At 39.5% G+C, this 23,000-nt stretch overlaps 1 protein-coding gene across 9 annotated transcripts in view; it reads left to right on the forward strand.

The window, feature by feature from the left end:
- The window catches only part of ATG7 (autophagy related 7), a 243,768-nt gene that overhangs the window by 60,032 nt on the left and 160,736 nt on the right, over positions 1-23,000 (forward strand). For all 9 annotated transcript variants that reach the window (XM_032327316.1, XM_032327289.1, XM_032327300.1 and 6 more), the window contains 3 exons: positions 869-984; positions 5,468-5,543; positions 18,649-18,729. In XM_032327316.1, coding sequence (XP_032183207.1) covers positions 869-984; positions 5,468-5,543; positions 18,649-18,729 — 273 coding nt within the window. The remainder of the gene's footprint in view (positions 1-868; positions 985-5,467; positions 5,544-18,648; positions 18,730-23,000) is intronic.

Genomic DNA, 23,000 nt, shown 5'->3' on the forward strand with positions numbered 1-23,000 from the left:
CTTTTATGGCCTTCCTGTATAAAGAAAAAAAGATAAATATTCTCCGTGTGAAGAAGGATGACTTGATGATCTTCATCAGAGGTGTTATAATATACAGCTTATCCTCTTACTTCATCATTACCAAGAAATAGGATTAAGAGTCAGTTGCAACAAAGTTGTATCTGTTCATAAGGTGAAAATTTCAGAGTCAAAATCAACCTTAACAACCTCTTAACTTGCCTAAAGTTGGAAGATTAGAATTTCTTTTGTTGCACTAATGAGGGCTTGTGTTTGGAGCCATGTTGTAGCAAAAATACTTGTACTTCAGCCCAAAAATCACACTCAGTGTGACATGATGTCCACACTATGAGAGGCACACAGGAGCTGAGGACGGCAGAAAAGGCAAATTACCCCACATCACAGGCACTCTGAGGCATTGGCTCAGTTAGAATGGCAGGGCAGAATCATTTGCATTATTCAGAAGATTATTCCTCTCTGTGTGTTCCTCAGTTACCAAGCACAGTGGGGTTGATTCGAATCCGTTAAAAGAGAACGTGACAAAACTCCATATATGGGGCAGCTAGGTCCCAATCTTTGATTTGTTCATTACTGTTATTCCCTTTTAGCAAATTACCTCATTTCGTTACCTAAGTTGTATATTTTGTTTTTCTTGGTACTTCCAAGAAGTGGTCTTATTTGAGGCTGAATGTTCTTTGCTCACAGTGAGCAAGTGTCTGGTTATCTTATGTAGCTTTAACATGGAGGCGGACGATAGTAAGCACTATTATATAGTGCTTACCTTATGCTAGGCACTGTTCTAATCACTGCTTCAGACAGCACAGTTGAGTGGACTGAAACTTTGAGCACACATCAATGATTGTTCCTCTAGTCAACCAGAGACCGGACCTTGGACCAGCAGTGCACTGTGAGCCGCCCAGGACTGGCCATGATTGCAGGAGCCCTGGCCGTGGAATTGATGGTTTCTGTTTTGCAGCATCCAGAAGGGTGAGTTTACTCTGTAGAGATGGTCATTTAAACAAAGACAGCTTGGCCTTTTCTCAGCCTGACTCTTCTGAGAATTTTTTTCTTCAAAAATACAAGGTTGAAAAACCCAGTCTGATTCTTTGGCCTGGGGGAGCTTATTATGTGATCTTTGGGGCTCTGTCTCTGCATCCTTTTGGAACTGAACTCTCCTAGAGTTATTTGGTAACTGATGAAAAGGAAAAATAAACATTTTGGTGGAGGCCTTAGGGACCTTCATGCTTTTATTCTGTTAGTAGGTTTTGATCTCCTTAGCCCTGAACATTTGCAAGGCAATACACGAATCACATGTGATAGAAATTGCATTGGGCTTTATGTAACATCCTCGGTGACTTGACCAAATGGGAGTTTATTTTGCTTATGCAGCAAGAAGCCTAGAGGCAGGCAATCCAGAGTTGGTACAAAAGCTTTGTTAAGCCATCGGGACTGAAGTTTTCCTTCTTACCATTCTCCCAGATACTGTCAGCTTTTCTTCCTTATGCTTGCCACCTCCACCTCCAGTACTTCTTCTGTGTTAAAGTTAAGAACACCTGTCAGCTCAGTTGAGGCTGCTCCCTTTTAAAGAGCTTTCTTGGAAGACTCACCCATTGATTCTAACTCCTATTATCATGTGGCCATACTTTGCTGCCAGGGAGACTGACAAATATGGTTGTTTTATCTGGGCACATTACCTCCCTGAAAAAAGTTGTGATGAGATAGATGTGCAGAATGGATGTTGGGCTGGCAAACAGAAGTGTCTGCTCACTCATTTTTTTTGGATTTATGTATATATTTTAAAACCCCAGAAGAGATTATTATGTAGTGGTATTCATTATGTTTGCCTGGCATTTTCCTTTTTTGTTACTTTTCTTTTTTTTTTTTTTTTTTTTGTATCTTGGAGCTTCCAGCCAGGGCTGTTATCCTTCTGCCAGAAGAATGCCCTTTATTATTTCCTTTAGGAATACTAGTGACAAGATACTTCAGTTTTTGTTTGTCTGAAAATGACTTTGTCTTCATATTTGAAAGATATTTTTGCTGGGTATAGAATTGAAGATAATGGGGGTAATTTTCTTTTAGCACATTGAGAGTATAGTCCTAATATCTGTGGGTGTTTTTATTGTTGTTGAGGACTTGGTTGTTTAACTCACTGTTGCTCCTCTGATACAGTTTGTTTTTCTTCCTCTTTCCCTGCCCTTAGTAGCTTTTAAGGCCTTCTCATTGTCTTTGGTTGTGAGAAGTTGGACTGTGATATACCTAGTTATGTATTTTTCCTGGTTGTGTTCTCTAGTGCTTCTTGAACCCATGGCTTGATGCCTTTCCTCTCGTGTGTAAAATCCTCAGCCATTATCTCTTAAAATATGGCTTCTGCTCCTTTCTGTCTTCTTTCCTTTTGAGTCTCTAATTGCATGTCAGAATCAACGTATGCCCTTTTCTATATTTTCCAGTATTTTGTCTTTCTTTGCTTTAGTCTGCCAGTTTGCTTTTGGGTTATCTTCCAGTTTGCTAATTCTTTCTTCTTCTATGTCTAATATGTGTTAAACCATTCACTGAGTTTTAAATTATTTTATGTTTCAGTTATAACAGTTCCATTTGATTTTATTTTATACATTTCCTAATCTCTGCTGAAATTGTGATTTTGCTCTTTTTCATTCCTTAAAAACTTAATTATGTTTTTCCTTTTAATTCTTATAAGGTATCTCCATTATCTGGATCTCCTGTGATTCTGTTTCTCTTGCCTGTTGGTTTTGTTTTTTGTTTATTTGTTTTTTGACCTTGACCTTGGCTTTTGGTTATATATTACCTCCTCTAGTACCTGGTATTTTTTTCTTTTTTTTAGACAAATCATTTTGATTATGGAAAATTCAGACATATATGAAAGAAAAAGTATATGTAAAATAATAAACCCCATTGTATAGACCCCCCAGCTTCAGTGGTTACCAACATATGGCCCATCATCATTTATCTATACTATTATCCCCATTTTTTCTCTTCCCACTGGCTTATTTTAAAGCAAATCCAAGATGTAGCAATTCATTCATAAAAATGTATCTTTTTAGTAAAGATACTTTACATATAAAAATAAAAGTAATTCCTTCATACCACTTCACAACCAGTTAGTTTTTCAATTTCCCCAGTTTCTCAAATCTGCTTGGTTTTTCTTTTTTTTTTGCTTGATTATTTTTTACTATTAGACATTAAAAAATTGCCCAGATGATGTTATTTCCATTTCCTTCTGGAAAACTGCAAGACCAAATACATTAGTAGTCCTGGAATACTTAAGTCTAATTAGGGGTTGTCTATTTCTGGTTCACTCTTATTCCTAGAATGTAACCCCATTGTTCCCAGTCCAACACCTGGAATATTTTTCATGATTCCTCCTTATTGGCAGACCTCAAACTCTAGTTTTTCCTTCCAGTCCATTTGTCTGTCCATATAACTCTTCAGCTTCTGGATTCCTCACCGCTTTTTGAGGTTCGTAATCACCTTATGACAGAAAGTTGCCCTTGAGAATGCTGTGTTGAGCTCTATGGGCTTCTCTCCTCTCACAGATCTTGGCTCTGCATTTCTTCCCTACTTTGGTAGCTGTCATGCTTTCAAACAAAAGTTTTAATACGGAATCTAGCTTTCTGTTTGTTTTCAGTGGAGGGTTGGTCGTGACTACCTAGCCTACCAATGCCATACCACTTTTTTAAAATATATTTTTTAATTTATTAAGCACTCCTAGTGTACTAGCTTGCATGTGAGAGTAGAGAAGTGAGTGACCTGATATGCTTTGTTTCAACTGGACCTTGGCTTTATGGTACTCTATATGATTACTATACTATACTGTATATGTGTTATATTAAAGATACAAAGCTTAGCATGATTGTGATCTGGACACCCTATCTGCTCCAAGAAAGAAGCTCTTATGTAATGACCTATAAAAAAATATAATTTATTCATCTTGTAATAAATAGAAGTGAGGTAAAATTAAATTAATTTCAAGATTAGAGCCAGTAATTTTAAGAAAGAAAGAAGGAAAGGAGAGATGAGAAAGGGGTGGAGGAAAGAAAAGAAGAGGAAACAAAGAAAAAAGTAAAAGAAAAATGATTAAACAGTTTAAGATTCTCTCTATACCTGCTCAAGGGTCTGCTGCCAGGTGTCAGCTAGCAGAATGAAGTCAAATGGATTTTTACACCTAATTATCTGACAAATACACTGTAATTTATTTTGTTTGTCAGATGCTTATTATATAGTGCTTACCTTGTGCGAGGCACTGTTCTAATCACTCTGCAAGAGTAACTCACTTAATCCTCATAGCCAATCTATCAGGAAAGAACTATTACCTGTCCCATTTTTGAGGGGGAAATTGAGTCATAGGATAAGTTGCGGGAATTCACAAAGCTGGTAAGTGGTATATTTGGGCTTTCACCCAAGACAGTGTTGCTCCAAACTCTTTTTAATCATCCTGCTATGCTGTTTGTAACACAGAAAGGAGAGAATTGAATTTTTGAAAGATTTGTTTTTCTAATTCTCAGAAAATAACATTGAATATTCTCTTTATTCTATGACTCAAGAGTTTTTCTGCACGATTGAAAAGATGACCTCTATACAATATTCGTAGAATGCATAGTTAGTCTAGGTGTAACAGAGTTAAATGAAAATAAGCAGCTTTCTTCTTCTTCTTCTTTTTCTTCTTTTTTTTTTTTTTTTGTCTTCCTCTCATCTTGTCATCCCTCCCCCCCACCTCACCTACCCCTGCCTTCTAAGTGTCATATGTCCTCCTGACAGGGTGTTTCTGGGATAAATTCTTGGAGAGCCGATTCTGCCATTCCTTGACACTGTCCCCTCAGTCTGCAGTGTTTGCCCTTGTTGTAGGCTGAAACCAGGTCCTGTGTCACATATCTTCTGTGCCATAAGGAGACATCACACTCTCATTCGGGAAGAGTGCATTTGTTCTCCTGCCCAATTAATTCCTCACTGTTCTATTTCCTTCCTCCATTTTTGTAGCATTCATATCACCTCAAGAAGTTAAGGTTGGCAAGTTTTCCATTTCAAAATTTCAGTACAAAAATGTGCCCTTGTTTTTTTTACAAGACTATCTCAGAGTAAGGGAGTTAACAATCTGCTTAGCATATGCCAAACTTTGCACTTGGCAGTTTGTCTAATTTATTCCTAATTTATTCCTCATAATGGTCTTATTCCTGTTTTATAGTTAATGGACCGAGAGCACAGAGAAGTTAAGCAACTTTCTTGTGGTCACAAGCTCTGGCCTTTCTGACTTCAGAATTCAGGCATTTTGTGTGTGTGTGCTCTTCTTCCTCTTTCCCTCCCATGGAAATTAGGTTTTTGCTAGTTCGTGCTTTCTCACAAGGGACATTTTTGGTTATCCTTATAAATCTCACATGGCCCCCCTCCAGATCATCCTCATGGGTCTTAAACCTAAAGTTTTATTAGACGAGTACCTGTAATTGTTTTCTTTTTTCAGGGGCTATGCCATTGCCAGCAGCAGTGATGACCGCATGAATGAGCCACCAACCTCTCTCGGGCTTGTGCCTCACCAGGTTAGTGATTTGGAAGTGAAGTCATAATTTTGGACCTGGTTCCAGTGGTACAGGGGGAACGCATGTGGGGTCACCTCATCATACCATCATCAGTTCAGCCCACCTTCTTTTCCACCCTCTTTCTCCTCCAGCTGCTTTGAGTTTTGGTGGGAATGTTTTAAGACTACCCGGCAAGTATCCCATTTTGCAGGGATGGTGATGAGGAGAAATTGTAAACAAGTAGCATCATCCAGAGTCTTGGATACATTTAGCATGTTGACTGGAGGTCTTGTAGTGAAGAAGCAGCAGCAAGAACATACTCTGGAATTGGCCAGACGACAGTTTAAATCCCAGCCCTTCAGTTAATTAAGATGGCCTTCCTTGGCCAAATCCCTAAACTTGTCTGAGCCCTTGTTTGCCTGTCTATAAAATGGAGACAGTAATACTGCCCTCGTGTGGTGGTTGCAGAGATCAGAAATGATGGGTACAAGAGTGCTTGACAGTGGTGCCTGGCGTGTCATAGGCCCTTGGTGAAGGATGCTGGCTATTTTTGTTGCTGTTCTTTATTATTCAGTCCCTAGCCACATAAAAAGCCTTATGGGTATACATGGGAAAACCCTTAGAAGTGTCAAAAAGTAGGGCTTCTTTTCAAAAAAAGAATCTGAAGTATGAAGAAGATCCATCCCATAGAGAAGGAGAGAGAAAAAAAAATGATGGAATGAACATTTCAAATTCATGTTGCCTTGTCACTAGTTTTTGTTACTGTGTTTTTGGAGGAATGAGGATATTTTCCAGTCTTACTTTCTGGAAGCCATTTATCCAGGTGCTATCTGTGTATTTCTGTGTATAAGAGGAAGGCTGTCTCCACACAGAAAGTGGTAACAGTGCCCGCCAGTCCCATCTGGGGGTTCTGAGGACAGGCTCACAGCTGAAGACAAGAGTAGGGTGGCCCCTCAGCCCACATTGGTCTCCCCATGCCTCCCCACCTCCTGCTTCCTGTCATCTAGGACAGCCCTACCATTTTCCAGTGGATGGTTTGAATCAGAAGAAGGAAAATTATTTGCCCACAGTCATAGAGAGGTAGTGGATGAGCCAAAACATGAACCTAAATTTGGCACACCTACTGGTGCTCTTCGTGAGGCATTGTGAGTGAAACTTTCCCGGCCTGCCCACGGGGAGTGTTACCTTCTGGTCGACACTCCAGCCCTCTTGCACTAAGTCGCCCGTCAGACACCGTGTGTTAGGTCACTTACCCTCTCAGAGCCCCTTTCCATATTAGTAAAAGCAGGTGCCTTACCTGGTGTCCAAGTAGGTCACTTACCCTCTCAGAGCCCCTTTCCATATTAGTAAAAGCAGGTGCCTTACCTGGTGTCCAAGATTGTATCTATGATGAGGCTTTGCAGACCATAAAACACAGTGCAAATGTGGCTTTTCCAGTCTGTCTCACACAGACTGTGTGCCACTATGCTGCATTTATTTGACATGAATATGTTCATCTTTCTACAGAAACATTTCAGACAGAACCCAACAGACACTGTAATAACCTTCCATCATAAGAAAGCTGTCTTCTGGAGCCGACCTCTGCTATTTACGCTCGAATCTCATTCGAATCCCTATCTACTTCCCCTCTTCACATGTCTCTGTCCCTCTTTTCTGACCTTGAAATGTGCCCTCATCGCCCTTACAGATTTCATACTGAGAAGGGCCTTAATTAAATTTTCAGTCATGCCCCTGCACTTCTCTCCTTCTTTAAGTCCTTTATGTTAAATCACCACAGCTGTAGTTTTCTTAGTGCCAAGGCCAGAGGGCAAAACAGTCTCTTTATAGAAGGGTCCAGTGTCAAAATGCATGTGCCCATGTTTTTAAAGTACTATGGCAACTAATCCCTCTCAGCGTCATTTACCCCCATTGAGCTTCACAATTGTTTGTCATTCACCAACTCTTCTAGTTCTTTCTCCTCATTTTCAAATGTCTGAAGGATTATTTTGGTTGTTGGCCATCTCTTCATTTGGTCTTTTCAAAGGCTAAAGAATAACCCAGCCATATATGGGAAAAGCCCTGTGCTTGTGTGTGATTAGTTGCTTACATTATTTCAAGTTTCAAGCCTTTATTTTTAGCTACTATCTAAAAAAGACAGTGGAGAAAGAACTTTAAAATTAATCAGGGTTGTGTGGTTCCTATTTATAGGCTTTAAATTTCTTCTTCTTTTTCTCCTTTTTTTTTCTTAAGTGGAGTGAGTCCATTTATGCAACTCTGTTTTGATTAGGGGAACATCGTTTCCACAAAAACACTGGGCTGTGTTGCAATGCCCTGCTGCAGACTCAGCACTTCCCTCCTCCTCTTCCTGGCTCTCCAGATTTCCTCTTGGAGAAGAACTTGGTAAACCCCTTTGTGTGCATTGCATACAAAGAACGACCCCATGAGTTCCAGGGGCTTTTTTTTTTTTTCTGTCCCCCAAGGAGATTGTGTTAATTGGCCCCTGTGGAATAAGCTGTAGTAGAAAAGTGATAGCCCTTGGATAGAAATGGCAAGGCCCCCCCACCAGCAGCGCATTGTGTAATCTGGAGAAAGTTGCTTAACTTAGCCTATGGGCTCTGTATCTCTTGCTTTCCTTGTCAGACCAGGGAGGCCTGAGGATGACTTAGTTGATCTGCCTGTGGGACTACAGGCAGATTTTGGCCCATTCAGAGGTTGACCAAGTGCAGGAAAGGGCTTGATTAGGCCTTGATATTCATAATAGTCAGCCTGAAAATAACCTGACTGATTTTGAAAACCGTGAAAACACCATTTAAGATAAGAAACTAGGCTTGTGGGTTTATTCTTTTTTAAAAGTGGCCCAGTGTACATGGATGGGGTTCTGCAAGCAGCCAGCAATAAGCATAATCCTCTTTCTGTCTGTATAAAGCTCATCAACTCTTACAAATTGTTAAGTATACAACCTGAGTTATCACAAAGTAAACACGACTCATGTACCCAGCACACAAATTAAAATAAAATGTTCTCAAGCATCTCTGAAGCCCCCGTCATGCTTCTTCCATTTATTGTCACATCCTTCCTACACAGAGGCAAGCATCGCTTGACTCTGGACACTGTGGGAGACTTTTGTCTAATTTCGAACTTTCTGAAAATGAAATCATATAGTATAGTATACTATACTATACTACCATACTTTGGAGTTTGGCTTCTTTTGTAGAGAGAACTTTTTCATTGCAGAGCTTAGCATAGTATTGTTTCTTCTCTTTCCATCTAATGGGATCCTAAAAAAAAAAAAAAAAAAAAAAAAAAAAAGGCTTTTCTTGGCTCCTGGGGTGGTGGCTGAGTTCCATGAGGTCAGACCCTTTTTCTGGTTCTTTGGTGCAAGGCACAGCTCAAGAGTTAGAAAATGTATGGGTCACTCCTTATATCTCTAGGAAGTTGGTTTGCAGGTTCATGAGAGATCCTGAATGTGATGGAAATTGGCAGCCTGTGGAGCTGCTGATCATTTGACTGGACCTCCCTCAGAATATGAAAAACAAGGTGGCAATACAACAATCCTCCAAACACCGTGGTCATTAATCTAGCAGTCAGCTTTTATCCCACTTGTGGACCAGGCAGTTCACATTTTTTGTCTTTGAGTGAATGTACTCTTGGCTCTCAAGTACTGATGAATAAACACCCTGAATGTGTATGCCATTCCTAGGGGTTTGGACTTGCCAACCCCATGGTTCTCTTGGGCTCTTGAATTCTTTATTTTAATTACTTTCAGAAAAGCAGAACAAAGGTGGAACTAGGGCAGAACCCTGAGAGAAACCTGACCTGGGAAACCTCTGACACATGTCTGAGATAGAGCTTGGGTCCCCTACCCATGCCTTGGGTTGCTAGTTATCTGGCCTGTCTGCACAGGCTATGCCCCCACAAATCCTCGGGCCTTTTTTAATAAGCTCTCTTTACTTTGCTCAGAAATGCTTATCACAGTGTGCCTCTAGGGGTATGGATGGACTGACTGCTGAGGAAGGAGATTAAGAAGAAAAGCAATAAAAGCCCATTTCCTGAGCTATAGCCCAAGAAAGGGAGTCTTCTTCCCCTCTGGTTCTATACTCTTCCAATAATGATAATGGGAATGGCAGGAAAGACAAATAGTCTAAATGTCTGCTGTTTCTCTATCAGATATTCTAGTTTGTGACCTATCCATCCTCCCAGACCCCCTTCCGTTCAACCATCCCTTCAGCAGATGATTGCCAAACACTGTGCCAAGCACCATGATGTTCCGAGAAGTTCAGTAACTGACACAAGGGCACCCAGTATTTATTTCCATTTGCTTTTGGAATCATCTAACTCGGTGGATATACCCCCAAGCCGTTTGGATGTGGTGGAACTTCATTCCAGAGGGAGGCCCTGATTAAAAGGAGGGATCTGGGTACAAAATCTGACAATATCTGTGCTTTCTGTGTGGGGCCCTAGAAGAATAGAGGGTGATAGGCCTTCCTTGGTGCATGACAAAGGGGATGAATTACACATAGTGCAGAGTTCAAATGTGTCTTAGAGAGCATCTCTTGTCCCTGAAGACTTGGGCATAAGTTTATCCATCCAAGGATGTTATTTGTGCCTCCCGAGTTTTGCTCACCTGATGAGTCCATCCTGTTTGAGAGGTCCCATGTGGGAGGCAGCCTGTAATCTTTATGATCATATAGATCCAATTAGAATCCTGGGTTTTCTTCTTAATTACATTTTAATCCATTCATTCTTTAGCTCCTTTTACAAAATATTTGAAACAGCTCTTGTCACTTGTTAGTGTGTGGCCTTGGGCAGGTTACCAGTTGTCTCTGAATTTCATGTTTCATGCCAGTAAAATGGGGATAATTATATAATAAACTCCTGGAATTAATATACAGGTTATATCACATTTACTAAGCACTAGCACAGTTTTGGGCACAGAAGGGATACTAGTAAATGTTGGTTTTATCTTTCTCTTTCACTTTTAATTAAAATGGTTAAATGGAACTTCTATGCTCTTCTAAATAGGGAGTTACAAAGAATCTCCATAAAACTTTGGAAGCCTTCCAATGAGTACATTGGGAAGGACTGAAAAGATTAGCCAGCACCATTCTGCAGGATTTTTCTAAGAACGTTGCTGTCTCATGTGCAGCTCAGTCCTTCCGTCCCTTGGTGTCCAGTTCACTTAAGGAGAGGAGGACCATTGGTAGCCATCGATGCCATTGTCTGAAATGAGGGTGACTGTGCTACGCCTGGGGTGTTGAAATTTCTCCACTCCCCATTTTGGCATTGATTTTCATTAAGACCCTTCAACGTCCAAAGTTTATCTCTTGGAGTTTGGAGTTCGTTTTTATTTATGCAAACTCCAAGGTCTTGAAGTGTTGCCAAGTCTGCTGGAAACTGGTGTGAAGTCAATGCAGCTGGTTCAGTTGTGGCCACACAGTGCCTGCTCAGCGTGGGCACTTTGTGGGCATTGGCTCTCTGCTTCCCATAGAGGCAAGGTGGGCTTAGAGCTCAAGCTGATTTTACTCAGTTTTGCTGTACACACTGCCAGCAGCAGCCCAGAATGGAAGCAGCTCCTTTCTATTCCTGATCTATTGATTTTGTAGCCAATGAGGCACAAAGCACTGAAGATAATTTCATTCACCCAGGCCCTGATAGCTGCCTTGTAGGTATTGAGTTTTTGTTCTTTGCAGGACTTTTTGTTTGTTTTATTCCTGTGGCCTTCTTTTCCTTGCCTTCTTTCTTTTCATCTCTCCCGTGCTCTGCAGCTCTCTTCTCCAGGCTTTGGAGCCAGAATGAGCAAAACTCAGATTCCTGGCTTTGCTACTGGTGATTGTGGAACCTTGGGCAAGCCATGCTACTTCCCTGAGAAAGTCACAGGATGATTGTGAGGGTAGATTGAGATAAATGAGCAAAAATACCCAAGAGCACAGGACACAGGGATGGCACTTAAGAGTGCTGTCCTCCCTCCCTTCCCATTTTCTACATTATTTCAGGACATGCCTTCCCACACAGCTTGCAAGGAGAGGAGGGAGCAGCTGTTTATGCGGAAGGGAAAAAGGAGAGGGGTAAGCACTGTAAGGGAAGCATAGGAGAGGTGGAGAAGATGGGCGAAAAGGGTGCTTGGTGAGTTTGAGGACCTGCAGGGCTTCAGGTGTGCCTATAACACAGGCCTGGAGAAGCACGGGGGATGGGGTGGAGGGGATGCAGTCAGAATCCAATAAACTATTTAAAAGGCTTGGATCCTCACCTCAGGGGCGGCGGAAAGCCAATGGAAAGTCATGAGCTGGACATAACATGGTAAAATTTGGCTGCTGCCTGAAGAATGGACCAGAAGAGATCTGAGCGGGTCTGGATGTAGACTTGGAGTCAGCTAGCCTTTAAGAGGAAGACAGCCCAATCCAGGGATTCCCACGTCCGGCTGTGCCTCATGAGTTACCTCAGGAGCCATTTCAGAATCAAATTTCCCGTCCCTCTTCCAGATCCACTGAGTGACAGCCTCCCCTCCAGGGATGTTAGGCATTTGAGAACCACAGCTTCAGTCTATTTAAAAAGGCGGGGGGGACTTCTTGGTGGCATCCTGTGGGACAAAGTACATTACTCGTCAAGTTAACACAGATCAAATCCTGCTCTTCGAACTTGCCTTTGAGTTCTGTGCTTCCACCAACCCAAGTTCTATTTCCAAAAGGACTCTTGATACCTTGCCCCAGCCCACACCTCCAGCCCAAGCAGGTGTTCTTGCCAATGAGTCTGTGGAGCTAATTAGGCAAGGCACAGGTGTGTCTAATGCCTTGGGGCTGGGACCACCCACTGTCCTGCTGGGAGGGCCAGGAGGAAGGCCAAAGAGAGTTTAAAGGCCCTGCTCTGTGGCATTTTCATATCTCCTGCCAGTTTGTTTGTCTGTTTGTTTCTTTTCTTCTGGTGAGGGGAGCTTGTCCTTCTTTCAAGGCCCTGTTAGCCAAAGGCAAATACCAGCAATACCTTACTAGTGTTTGACAATGGGGATTTCAACTCAGTTTGGGCCGCTTTCGTCCTTAATGGGGCCTGGGGACCATGAGTGCTAAGGGAGCCAAGAAACCACAGCTAATTTTATTTCTTCTAGGTTTTGTCATTCCTGGGTAGACTTTTACATATTCAGGGGGCTTAGCAAAGATACATTGTAGAGCGGGTTTGTGCATGAAATATTTTTGTTGTTGTTGTTAGAAGGCAACACAGGAAGCTGATGCCGGAGGTTGTTTTGAGGACAAGGGGGTTGAGGGCAATAGGAACTTACACTTTTCATTTTGTGCCTTTCTGTACTATTTTGAAAATGTTAAGATTAGAAAGAGGTATAATTTATATAATATAATTTAAGTGTGCATTTCAATGAGCTTTAACAAGCGCATACACATATATAACCACCACCCCAAGTGAAATGTAGAACATCCCAATGAACCCCAAAATTTCTTTTTTGCATTTTCCAGGTAATATCCCCACCTTCAGTCCCAGGCAACCACAGACCCACTTCCATATGGGACATCTAAATTTTTCCTTATTCTTTTCTGTTTTAAGAGGGAAGAAATTTAATGTAAATTTAAAATATAAAATGTGTAGGATAGGAGGCAAGGTTTAGCCCATCTAAGGAATCGCTCTTACTAGCCCCAAAGCTAGGTATAGAGGCATGTGTGTTTATAAAATCGGCAGTTTTCCCCTCTTGGTGTTCAGAGGAGACCATTTAGAAGGAAGTTAAATATTTAAATATTTTTTTTAAAAATGTGAAAATGGGAGTAAACATCTTTTTGGAGCATGGGTTATTTTTTGTTGTTTGCTCTTTTGTTTTCTCTCATGTGCTTAGTGTTTATTTCTAGGTAGAGTTAAAATTTTAAAATAGCTGTTTAATGCCTACCCTCCTGTACAGAAAGATTGACAGCAAATATTAGTATTAGAATAAGAGTTTACAGTAAACTGTGTGCAGTCCCAAAAGTAAGAGAATTTACCTTGAGCAGTGTCAAGAGTCCTTACTTTTTAGTTACTGCGTGGATGGAGAAATGACTTTAATGTCATTTCATAAAGGCTTTTCATTTGAATGTTATTTTAGATGTGGGCAAAATTAGGTAGGTGTGGTAGTGCTATTTTTAGAAAACGTGGAAAGAATGAGAACTTTGCTAAAAGCTTCCATCTGTTTTCTGACCTCTAACAGGTGATGTTGAGTGGTATACAGCAAACTACAGGAAGGTGTAAATAAGTTTGGTAACTGAAAGCTCCTGTTTCACAAGTTTGCCTGATGAGAATCACCTGGGGCTCTTGTTAACATACAGATTCTCAGGCCTTATCCTAGCCCTTTTGAATCAAATTTCAGGGGATTCTTTTCTCTGCTCTGGCAAGTTTAGAAAAACACTGAGCATATTGCTTTACATCCTTTGCGCACTTCTAAGTGGGAAGATGATGGTGAATTTTTCCTCACCCAAGCTAAGAACAAATTGTTAAAACGTCTTGGACTGTGAATTGGGGACTGGCCTCTTAAATATGTGTGAGTATATTTATTAGGATTTTGCATAGGGCACCTGGATTTTAGATTGCTCTGCGATTTCTAACCATGTCTAAGGAAAATGCTGAAATTTTAAGTAGTAATCCCTGCTCTTTAAATTTTACCCATTTCTTGTAGGATCGGGGGAATGAAGAGCATATTGTGGAAATTCAGTGCATTTTTAATACTGGGGATTTAAAGCATTGGTGATGGGGAAGGGCTTCAGATTGCCTGGAAAATGTGAATGGTGCTACATTGGAGTTTTCCTTGTGGTTTATTTCCGACTTGTTTTCTCTGTATAGTTGAGATATGAATAATTTGATAGGCTTTGGGATGTTTGTGTTTTTTCTCATTCATTCATTTCATAGTAATATGTAGTCTCTCTTAAAAGCATGTCACTGTGCTATGGCCAAGTGCAAATAGTTCAACCTATGTCTTGCCCTTTATAGGCAAGAGAAATAAATATTTTTGTTCAGTATAGCACACAAACTGATCCTAAAATTCATATGGAAAGGTAAAGGACCCAGAATAGCCAAAATAATCCTGAAAGAGAAGAACAAAGTTTCAAAACTTAGTACAAAGCCACTATGATCAAGACAGTGTTGTACTGTCATAAGGATAGATATATAGATCTACAGAATGGAAATGAGAGTCCAGAAATGAATTCTTAAATTCATGGTCATTTGATAACCATTCAATTGGGGAAGAATAGTCTTGTCAACAAAGTGTTGGGACAATTGGATTTCTACATGCAAAGGAATGAGTTTGGATGCTTATCTCATACCATATACAAAAGTTAACTCAAAATGGATCATAGACATAAATATAACAGCTAAAGCTATAAAACTAGAAGAAAACATAATCCTCATGACTTTGGGTTAAACAATGGCCTCTTATATATATATGACACCAAAAGACAGGGCAACCAAAGAAAACATAAATAAGACTTCATGAAAATAAAAAGTCTTCCACTTCAAAAGGAACACTGTCAAAAAAGTGCAAAGATGACCCATAGAATGAGACAAGATATTTGCAAATCTTATCTGAAAAGAAACTTGTATTCAGAATATCTTTTTTAGAAACTCTTAAAATTCAACAATAAAAAGAAAAAAAAAGCGCCCTATTTAAAATTGTTCTAAGAATTTGTGTAGTCATTTCTCCAGAGAAGATTTACAAATGATCAAGAAGCACATGTTCAGCATTATTAGTCATTAGAGAAATGCAAATCAAACCACAGTGAGAATACCACTTCAGACTCACTATGATGGCTGTAATCAGAAAGACAATAACAAGTGTTGGCCTTGTAGGTGGGAATATAATATGGTACCGTCACTTTGAAAAACAGTTTGGCAGTTCCTCAGAATGTTAAAAACTACAGTTACCATACGACTCATTAATTCCTAACATAATGGGAGTTACTGTATACCCAATTTTGTTGATACCCAAAATAAATGTCCCAACTGATGAATGGATAAACAAAATGTGGTATATGCATATAATGGAATGTTATTTGGCAACAAAAAGAAATGAAGTACAGAAACAGGATATAATATAGGTGAAAACATGCTAAGTAAAGGAGGCCAGTCTTGTAGGATTTCATTTATAGGAAATATGTAAAATGGACAAATCAGAAATAGAAAGTAGATTAGTGGTCACCAGTGCCTGGGGAAAGTGAAGAATGGGGACTAATTGTTTCTGGGTTCTCAGTTTCTCTTTGGGGTAGTGAAATGTTCTGAAATTAGATATTGATGATAATTGTATTATTCAGTGAATATACTGAAAGTCTCTGAATCATATACTTTTAAAAGATGAATTTTATAGTACACGAATTATATTCTACTAACCTGTTGGGGTTTCAAAAATAACTATTATACAAGGTATTTAATAATAAATATCAAAAAGAAGGATTTCATGTGATGGAGACATTATCTCTAAGCTTGATGATAGGTAGATTAAGGATTTATGAAAGGTCTGTTTGCATTGAGTGGTTTTTAAGGAAGATGGAGATTTGGCTATGTAGCTGTTTCCAAAAGGAAGGGTTCTGAGTCACAGAATTCAGCATGAGACAAGGTCAGGAACTCAGAAATGTCTTTAGAAGGAAGTTGTACTTCAGCTTAGTTAGTAGCTGTATGAGGCCTATGAGCAGACTGAATTTAAGACTTAATTAGAAAGGCAGGATGGTCCCAGGTTAGTGGGGGATCTTGAATGCCAGCATAAGGAATTCTCTGTCGTGTTTGTTTCAGCTCTAGAAAGTTGATTAAAAAAAGAAAAAAGTGACACACCCAGGAGCTGTGTATTAGAAAAATACATCAATGGCAGGGTGTGGCATTATATGGAAAGGTGGGAGCTCACCTGTGGAGATACCCATTAGGAGGCTGATGCATTAGTTTGAGAAAAGGCCTTCCTTTTTAAAAGTACCTAACACTAGGGGCGCCTGGGTGGCTCAGTGGGTTAAAGCCTCTGCCTTAGGCTCAGGTCATGATCCCAGGGTCCTGGGGTCAAACCCAGAGTCAGGCCTTCTGCTCAGCAGGGAGCCTGCTTCCCTTCCTCTCTCTCTCTCTGTCTGCCTCTCTGCCTACTTGTGATCTCTGTCTGTCAAATGAATAAATAAAATCTTTAAAAATAAAATAAAATTACCTAACACTAATTACTTTGAGCTCTAGGCCTTCTGATACCAACTTGGTGAATTTAAAAGGCCTCATACACAGATGTTACTTTACTTCATTTCCTGGGAAAATGAATCACAGTTTCCTAGTAAAGAGCTGTCTGGGGGTGCTAAACAATAGTGTGTGGCCCATACTTGGCCAGTCCATTCATTTTGGTTCCTTTTTCTTCTCTTGCTCACCACCTGTGTTGTTTGTTTTTATTTTCTTCTTTCCTGCCTTTCTTCCTGCTCCTATCTTGGTCTTCTGTCTTCCTTGCCTTCAGCTTTACCTCCTATCTGTAATCATGAGACAGTTTAGCAGAGAAAATTACCAATATTTCTTTATATAGCATAAAGCTTGATGTTAGGTGTAGGAGAAAAAAGAATGAAGAAAACCTTTTTGTGGTTTTCTTCCACAAAATGCCTGTGGAGGCATTAACATAGGCTTTATCAATGAACATTTTAATAGAAAATGTGCAAAATATGGCCACATTTTTTTGGAACTTAGTATCAAAGGTATTTATATATAAACATATATGTATGTATGTATATATATATATAAATGTAATATAAAAGTAACTGAGGTATGAGAAGACTCACTTTGAGAATTCTTTTAAGCCTCTCACTTCTTCATCTTATGAGGATCTCAGCATTCCCATTTATGACCTGTTAAAGTCTTTCCTAGAAGTTTGATGTCTCCTGTTTTGGTGTCCTGAATAGCAAACTTAAACCCTGATTGTGCCTCCAGTACTATAGAATGAAATGGTTACCACATTCCCAAGACTTAGGAAACTAAAAGATTGTTGCATTTTTCAGAGGTTCACAGTGAGGCCATCTAACTAATACAGCTCTCTAATTTATCATTTCTACCAAACGCTCTTTTGATCTTGGAGTACATTGAAAAGGGTATTTAAAAGACAGCCAAGCCATGTTCGGTTTTCCAGCACGAACGTGGAGTTAGACTAGGTGCAGTGCGGGCATGAAGATGGGAGTTATCCCAATCCAGGAGAAAGCTTTTTTCTTTGAAGATTTTGTCAGGTTTTACTTGTTTTTATTTTGGGGAAGTTGTTGGTAGGGTAGCTAAAGACAATAAGAGTGTGTGGCTGGGTTGTTTTGCTCTTTTCAGGTGAGATTATCAATTTATGTTGAGATCTAATATTGAAGACAAAACTGTGATGTCATGAGAGAAAGGGAAGAAGGGAGGTAAGGTAAAAGGAAGAGGCTGGACCGTGTTTGGAGTAAAGACGCCTACTTTTGAATCTTAGCTCTGTCACTTTCTGTTTTCCTGAGCCAAGTTGTGTCACCTTTCTGAATCTGAATTTTATCAACATAAAATGGAGACAGTGGGGAAGATCAAATAATTTAACTCATGAGAGGATTCATTCATGTTGTCTGACTTACTATAAATGCCAAGTCCTGTGGAGACTTAACAGTTTATCATTCATGTTTTTCAGAATAGTATGTTCTTGATCTACACAACAGCTTAAAATTTCCTATTTGGCATAAGTATAGTTCTAGAGAGGTATAATGTTCTCAGTCAATTACTTAAATCCTAGTTTTTGAAACCTGGTTATAGCTGATTCCTTGAAAATGGCAGTTAGTTGTAGTCCAGAAGTTTATGCTTGAGGTGGCGCTGTTTCCCCATAAATTTGGTGATGTTTTGCATTTTTATCCCTATCTATTCCAAGTCAAGCAAATAACTAGATGTAAATTTAGAACCACCTCTGCCTGGCATAATCCCCAGGCCTCACCTGTGAAGCCCCACCCAATATCATATCCTGTATACAAAGTTTGTAGGTTCCTAATGGAATTAAAGACATGCTATAGTTCTTCTTCAAACTGATTATAGTACAAGGAAGACTGTCCATGCTGTACTTCATTTTTGCTGGTAATCTGTCAAGACCACCATATTATTTCCCACTTTTTGTCAGAAACTTCAAATATATTTCACAGGTATGGGCCTTCTGAGCTTGATGTCAATTGTTCTGTTTTGTTTTTAGATCCGGGGATTTCTGTCACGATTTGATAATGTCCTTCCTGTCAGTCTGGCGTTTGACAAATGTACAGCTTGTTCTTCCAAAGTAAGTCATTCTGCATTTGAGGGACTTGTTTTTCAAAATGAATCTGTTACCCTTACCAGCGAGAGGCACTGAACCCAACTGAGGACTTTTTTGAGGGGGAGGGATGGGGTCTAAAAAACTGGAGGGGATTTGACATTTATGTGTATTCATTCTCACAGAGAAACCAGCCTGAGAAAGTTTGATTTATAGTACAGAGAGAGACTGAATTAGATATTGTAGTTCTGTATCAATACTTGCATCACAATGATTTTAGCTTGATTGTGAACTTTTAGGTTTTGCTCCTACCCAGAGGTTCCTTGCTCACATGGACCATCATGGAGCAATTTTTAAGTGTTCTTAGAGGAGGAGGGATAGATACTAGGCAGCCCTCATGGTTTGTCTTTTGGAGATCTATATAATGACAAAAAATAAACAGAGATTAGGGGCCTGGCTAGGGAGCACATAAAAAGGGCCCCTTCAGCTTTGATCTTTCCAGAGGCTCTAAAAATAGAGCTGGCATGTCCTCCATTGTAATGGGAACCGGCTGATGGATCTCCAAACTACAGTGATGGCATCTCACTTTTTCATAGGCCTAGAGATAGTCTGAGTTACTTGTGCCTGTATACTGTGTATTTATAGCTAACTTTCTTTTGTATGCTAATTTTTATAGCTAATTTATAGCTAATTTTCTTTTGTATTTTCTTTAAGCCATTGATGCCCGGTGACTTAAACTGGGCTTTTAAAACTCAAACTTCTCGGGGCGCCTGGGTGGCTCAGTGGGTTAAGCCGCTGCCTTCGGCTCAGGTCATGATCTCAGGGTCCTGGGATCGAGTCCCACATGGGGCTCTCTGCTTGGCAGGGAGCCTGCTTCCTCCTCTCTCTCTCTCTGCCTGCCTCTCCAACTACTTGTGATTTCTCTCTGTCAAATAAATAAAATAAAATCTTAAAAAAATATAAAATAAAATAAATAAAACTCAAACTTCTCGATAAGATTTTCATGTTCAAGTATTGGCAAAATGGTTTGGGGGTCATTAATCCCAAACCCTCGCCTCTTACTTCTAATTTAGGACTTTTTTTTTTTTGCCATGGAGACTCATCTGGTAGTACAGAAAGGATTGGATTCTGGTGAAATTCTCTCCACTCTGAGTTGATAAGCTTCCCTCCACCCATCCCCTTGTATGTTAGTGGGGGAGGACTTTACTCGGTCTGTAAATCTATGAGAAGCTGAGAAGCACAATGCTAACCAATCTAAAAACTTAATTCAGATTTGAGAATGTTGATAAATTTGGTTAATTTTAGGTGCTGAAACATTTAGAGTAATTTTTTTTCTTCAAGAAGTAAGCTAAGCTGTTTTATCCTTATGCATCCCAAGTGTCAGTGTTTAGATTTAAAGCTTACCATTTCTCAGTAGTGACCCACGAGCTCGGTTGTTTTTTTGTTTTTCTGGTTTTTTTTTTTTTGTCTCTCTGTTCAAGTCAAGGCCTTAAGGATGTCTACTTCTGTGTTCAGAAATGCAAGTTTTAGAATTACCTGCTTTTTAGTTAGCACATTTTTTTTTCTTTGAATGGCTGAGCTAATTGGTCTCAGAATAACTTGGCAGTATTAATTTTCATGCTGAACTCATTTGGCACAGGTACCAGTTTTTCTGTGGCTTTTTGTAGACCAGGCATTTCAGTGAAATAAAGGTAACTGGGTTCTGTAAGTGAAATGCAAACACCCATTCTTTCTTGTTCTATTTCTAATTAAATTAGCCCTTGAGATACTGTTTGTGAAATAATCACAAACATACCAGCTAACTGAGGTCCCTTCTATTCTTTGAAAGAGAATTGCTTTGCAGTTTTAATGCTTTCACACTTATTGTAAGCATTAAACTAAATATAGGTATCACTTTTTTTGTTAGCAAAGTTAATTCCTCTTGGTGGTCATTCTGAGAGTCCTGAGATACATAAACATGCTGGACAATTTAATACAAACTGCTTTGGATTTTAACAGCTGTGCTATTCCCATAGCGATCACTTTTCATGTGGTCTGGGTATTAAATTTCTTTTGTGCTGAAAAGGTTGCTTCACTGGTGCACGTATTTCCTTACAGTAGAAACACAGTATTTACTTACTTGGCTAACTTCTTTATTCGCTTAGGAGAATGTCATTCTCTATTATCTGCAAACCCAACATTAATACTTTGAAATGACAAATCCAATTATAGTTTCATCGCTGTGCATGTGAATTTTTCTTAATGCGTACTTAGCACAATATTTTTATACTGAGTCATATCATAGTTGTTATTGTTTCAAAAAGATTCTTTGGGGCTAAAAATGACTTTTTAAAAATTCTGCTTTGATATCCATGAAGTAATTTTTTCCTTTGGTAGTGTTTGGTATTTTTGCCTCCATCCCCCACCATCCCTCCCGCCCCCTCAGGACCAAGGTCATACTTATATCTAATTTAACACAAATACAGACAGAAAGATGGGGGAGTTAGGGGCACCTGGGTGGGTCAGGGTGTTAAGCCTCTGCTCGCTCGGTCATGATCTCTTTGGGATCCTGGAATCTGCCCTGTGTCCTGCTCTCTGCTCAGTGGAGCCTGCTCCCCCCGCCCCCTGCCTACTTGTGATCTCTCTATCAAATAAATAAAATCTTTAAAAAAAAATGGGGGGGAAATGGGCGAAATAGAATAAGCTCTGCTGAGTAATATGCTCTGTTCATTACCATATTTATATGTATGTATAGACCTTTTATAAGGCCTGAGGTGGGGAAGAGTAGAGTTCTCTACTATGTCAGGGAAGGCCAAATCATCTACACACAAATAGTTTCTTACCTTGTTTGGTTTTAACTTGGCAGGTAGCCAGATTAATTGTTCCATCTTACAGAAAAAATACTGAAGAATCTGGAGGGAGGAGGGTAATGAAGAGGCATTTTCATTCCAATTTCTGATTATTGTCTTAAAAGACTTTCTTAAAATGTTAGTATCTGCCCCAGAATTTCAAAAAGTCTTATTTGAAGCTATATGAGTTGTTTTTAGTTCTGAAAAGGAACTTAGAGCCAACTGAAGTTTTTGTGGATTGCTACCAGCAGGGAAAAAAATGGAATTTTAAAACTAATATTCTTGAAAGAATTTCTCATAATACAGTCAATTAGTTATTATTAGCCTTTCCTCTAAATATTTTGGGGGTAAGTTAGGGTATTTTTTGGTATGTTTATATTTTGATATAATTTTATACTTACAGAAAAGTTGCAAGAATAGTACAGAGAACCTCCTTATACTCTACCCAGACTGACCATTTGTTTGCATTTTGCCCCATTTATGTATGTGCACACTCCCCTCCCTCGCGCCGTGCTTCCTCCTCCTCACCCTTCTCTTTTTTTTTGCAACTTTGAGAGTAAGTTGGAGACATTGTGGTCCTTTCCAACTAAATGCTTCAATGTGTATTTCCTAAGAAAAAGGATATTCTCTTTCCCAAACACAATATATTTTCAAATTCAGGCAGTTTAATGTTGCCACAATACTATCATCTAATCCACTGTCGGTATTTCAAATGTTGTTATTTGTACCAGTAATGTTCTTTATAGGTTTTTTTTCTCCTAGACCAATTCAGGATCCAGTTCAGGATCAAGCCTGCCTGCATTTAGTTGTTCTGTCTCTCTGGGTTCTCTCAATCTGGAAAAGTTCCTTAGCCTTTTTTTTTTTTTTTTTCTCTTAACCTAAACATGGTGATGTCTTGCTGGTTTTTTTGTAGCATTTCCCTCATCTTGATTTTTTTCTAATATTTCCTTATGATTAGAGTCAGGTTATGAAATTTTGGCAGAACTACCAAAGACATGATGATGTATCTTCATGTTAGGAGCCACATGATGTATTTTATCCCCTTTGGTGAGGTTATTCCCCCGCTTCCTGTATTTGTAACTACCTTCTCCAACGGTGAGAAACCTGGCTCTTACTATCCTGCATGTATTTACTCCCTGCTCAAGTCTAGCATATACAGAAAGTAGTTTCAAAATTGCTAGCTCATACTACTGCAGAAAATAAACCTATTAATTAGAGTTCAATTTTTATGCATGGTCCTTTTTTTCTAGGTAAAATTTATATACAGTGGAAGGCATGAATCTTAAGAGAGAACAATTCTGTAAGTTCTGACAAATGTATACATGTGTGTACCCCTCATTTCAATCAAGATCTAGAATGTTTCCATCACCCCAAGAAATCCCTGTGTCTCCCTTCCCAGACCATATCGAGGAATGAGGACAGTATGATGAATACCAGTATGTTGATTACCAAGCTAGGCACTTTCTGGTA

Source organism: Mustela erminea, chromosome 1 (assembly GCF_009829155.1).
Source record: "Mustela erminea isolate mMusErm1 chromosome 1, mMusErm1.Pri, whole genome shotgun sequence".
Lineage (NCBI taxonomy): Eukaryota > Metazoa > Chordata > Mammalia > Carnivora > Mustelidae > Mustela > Mustela erminea.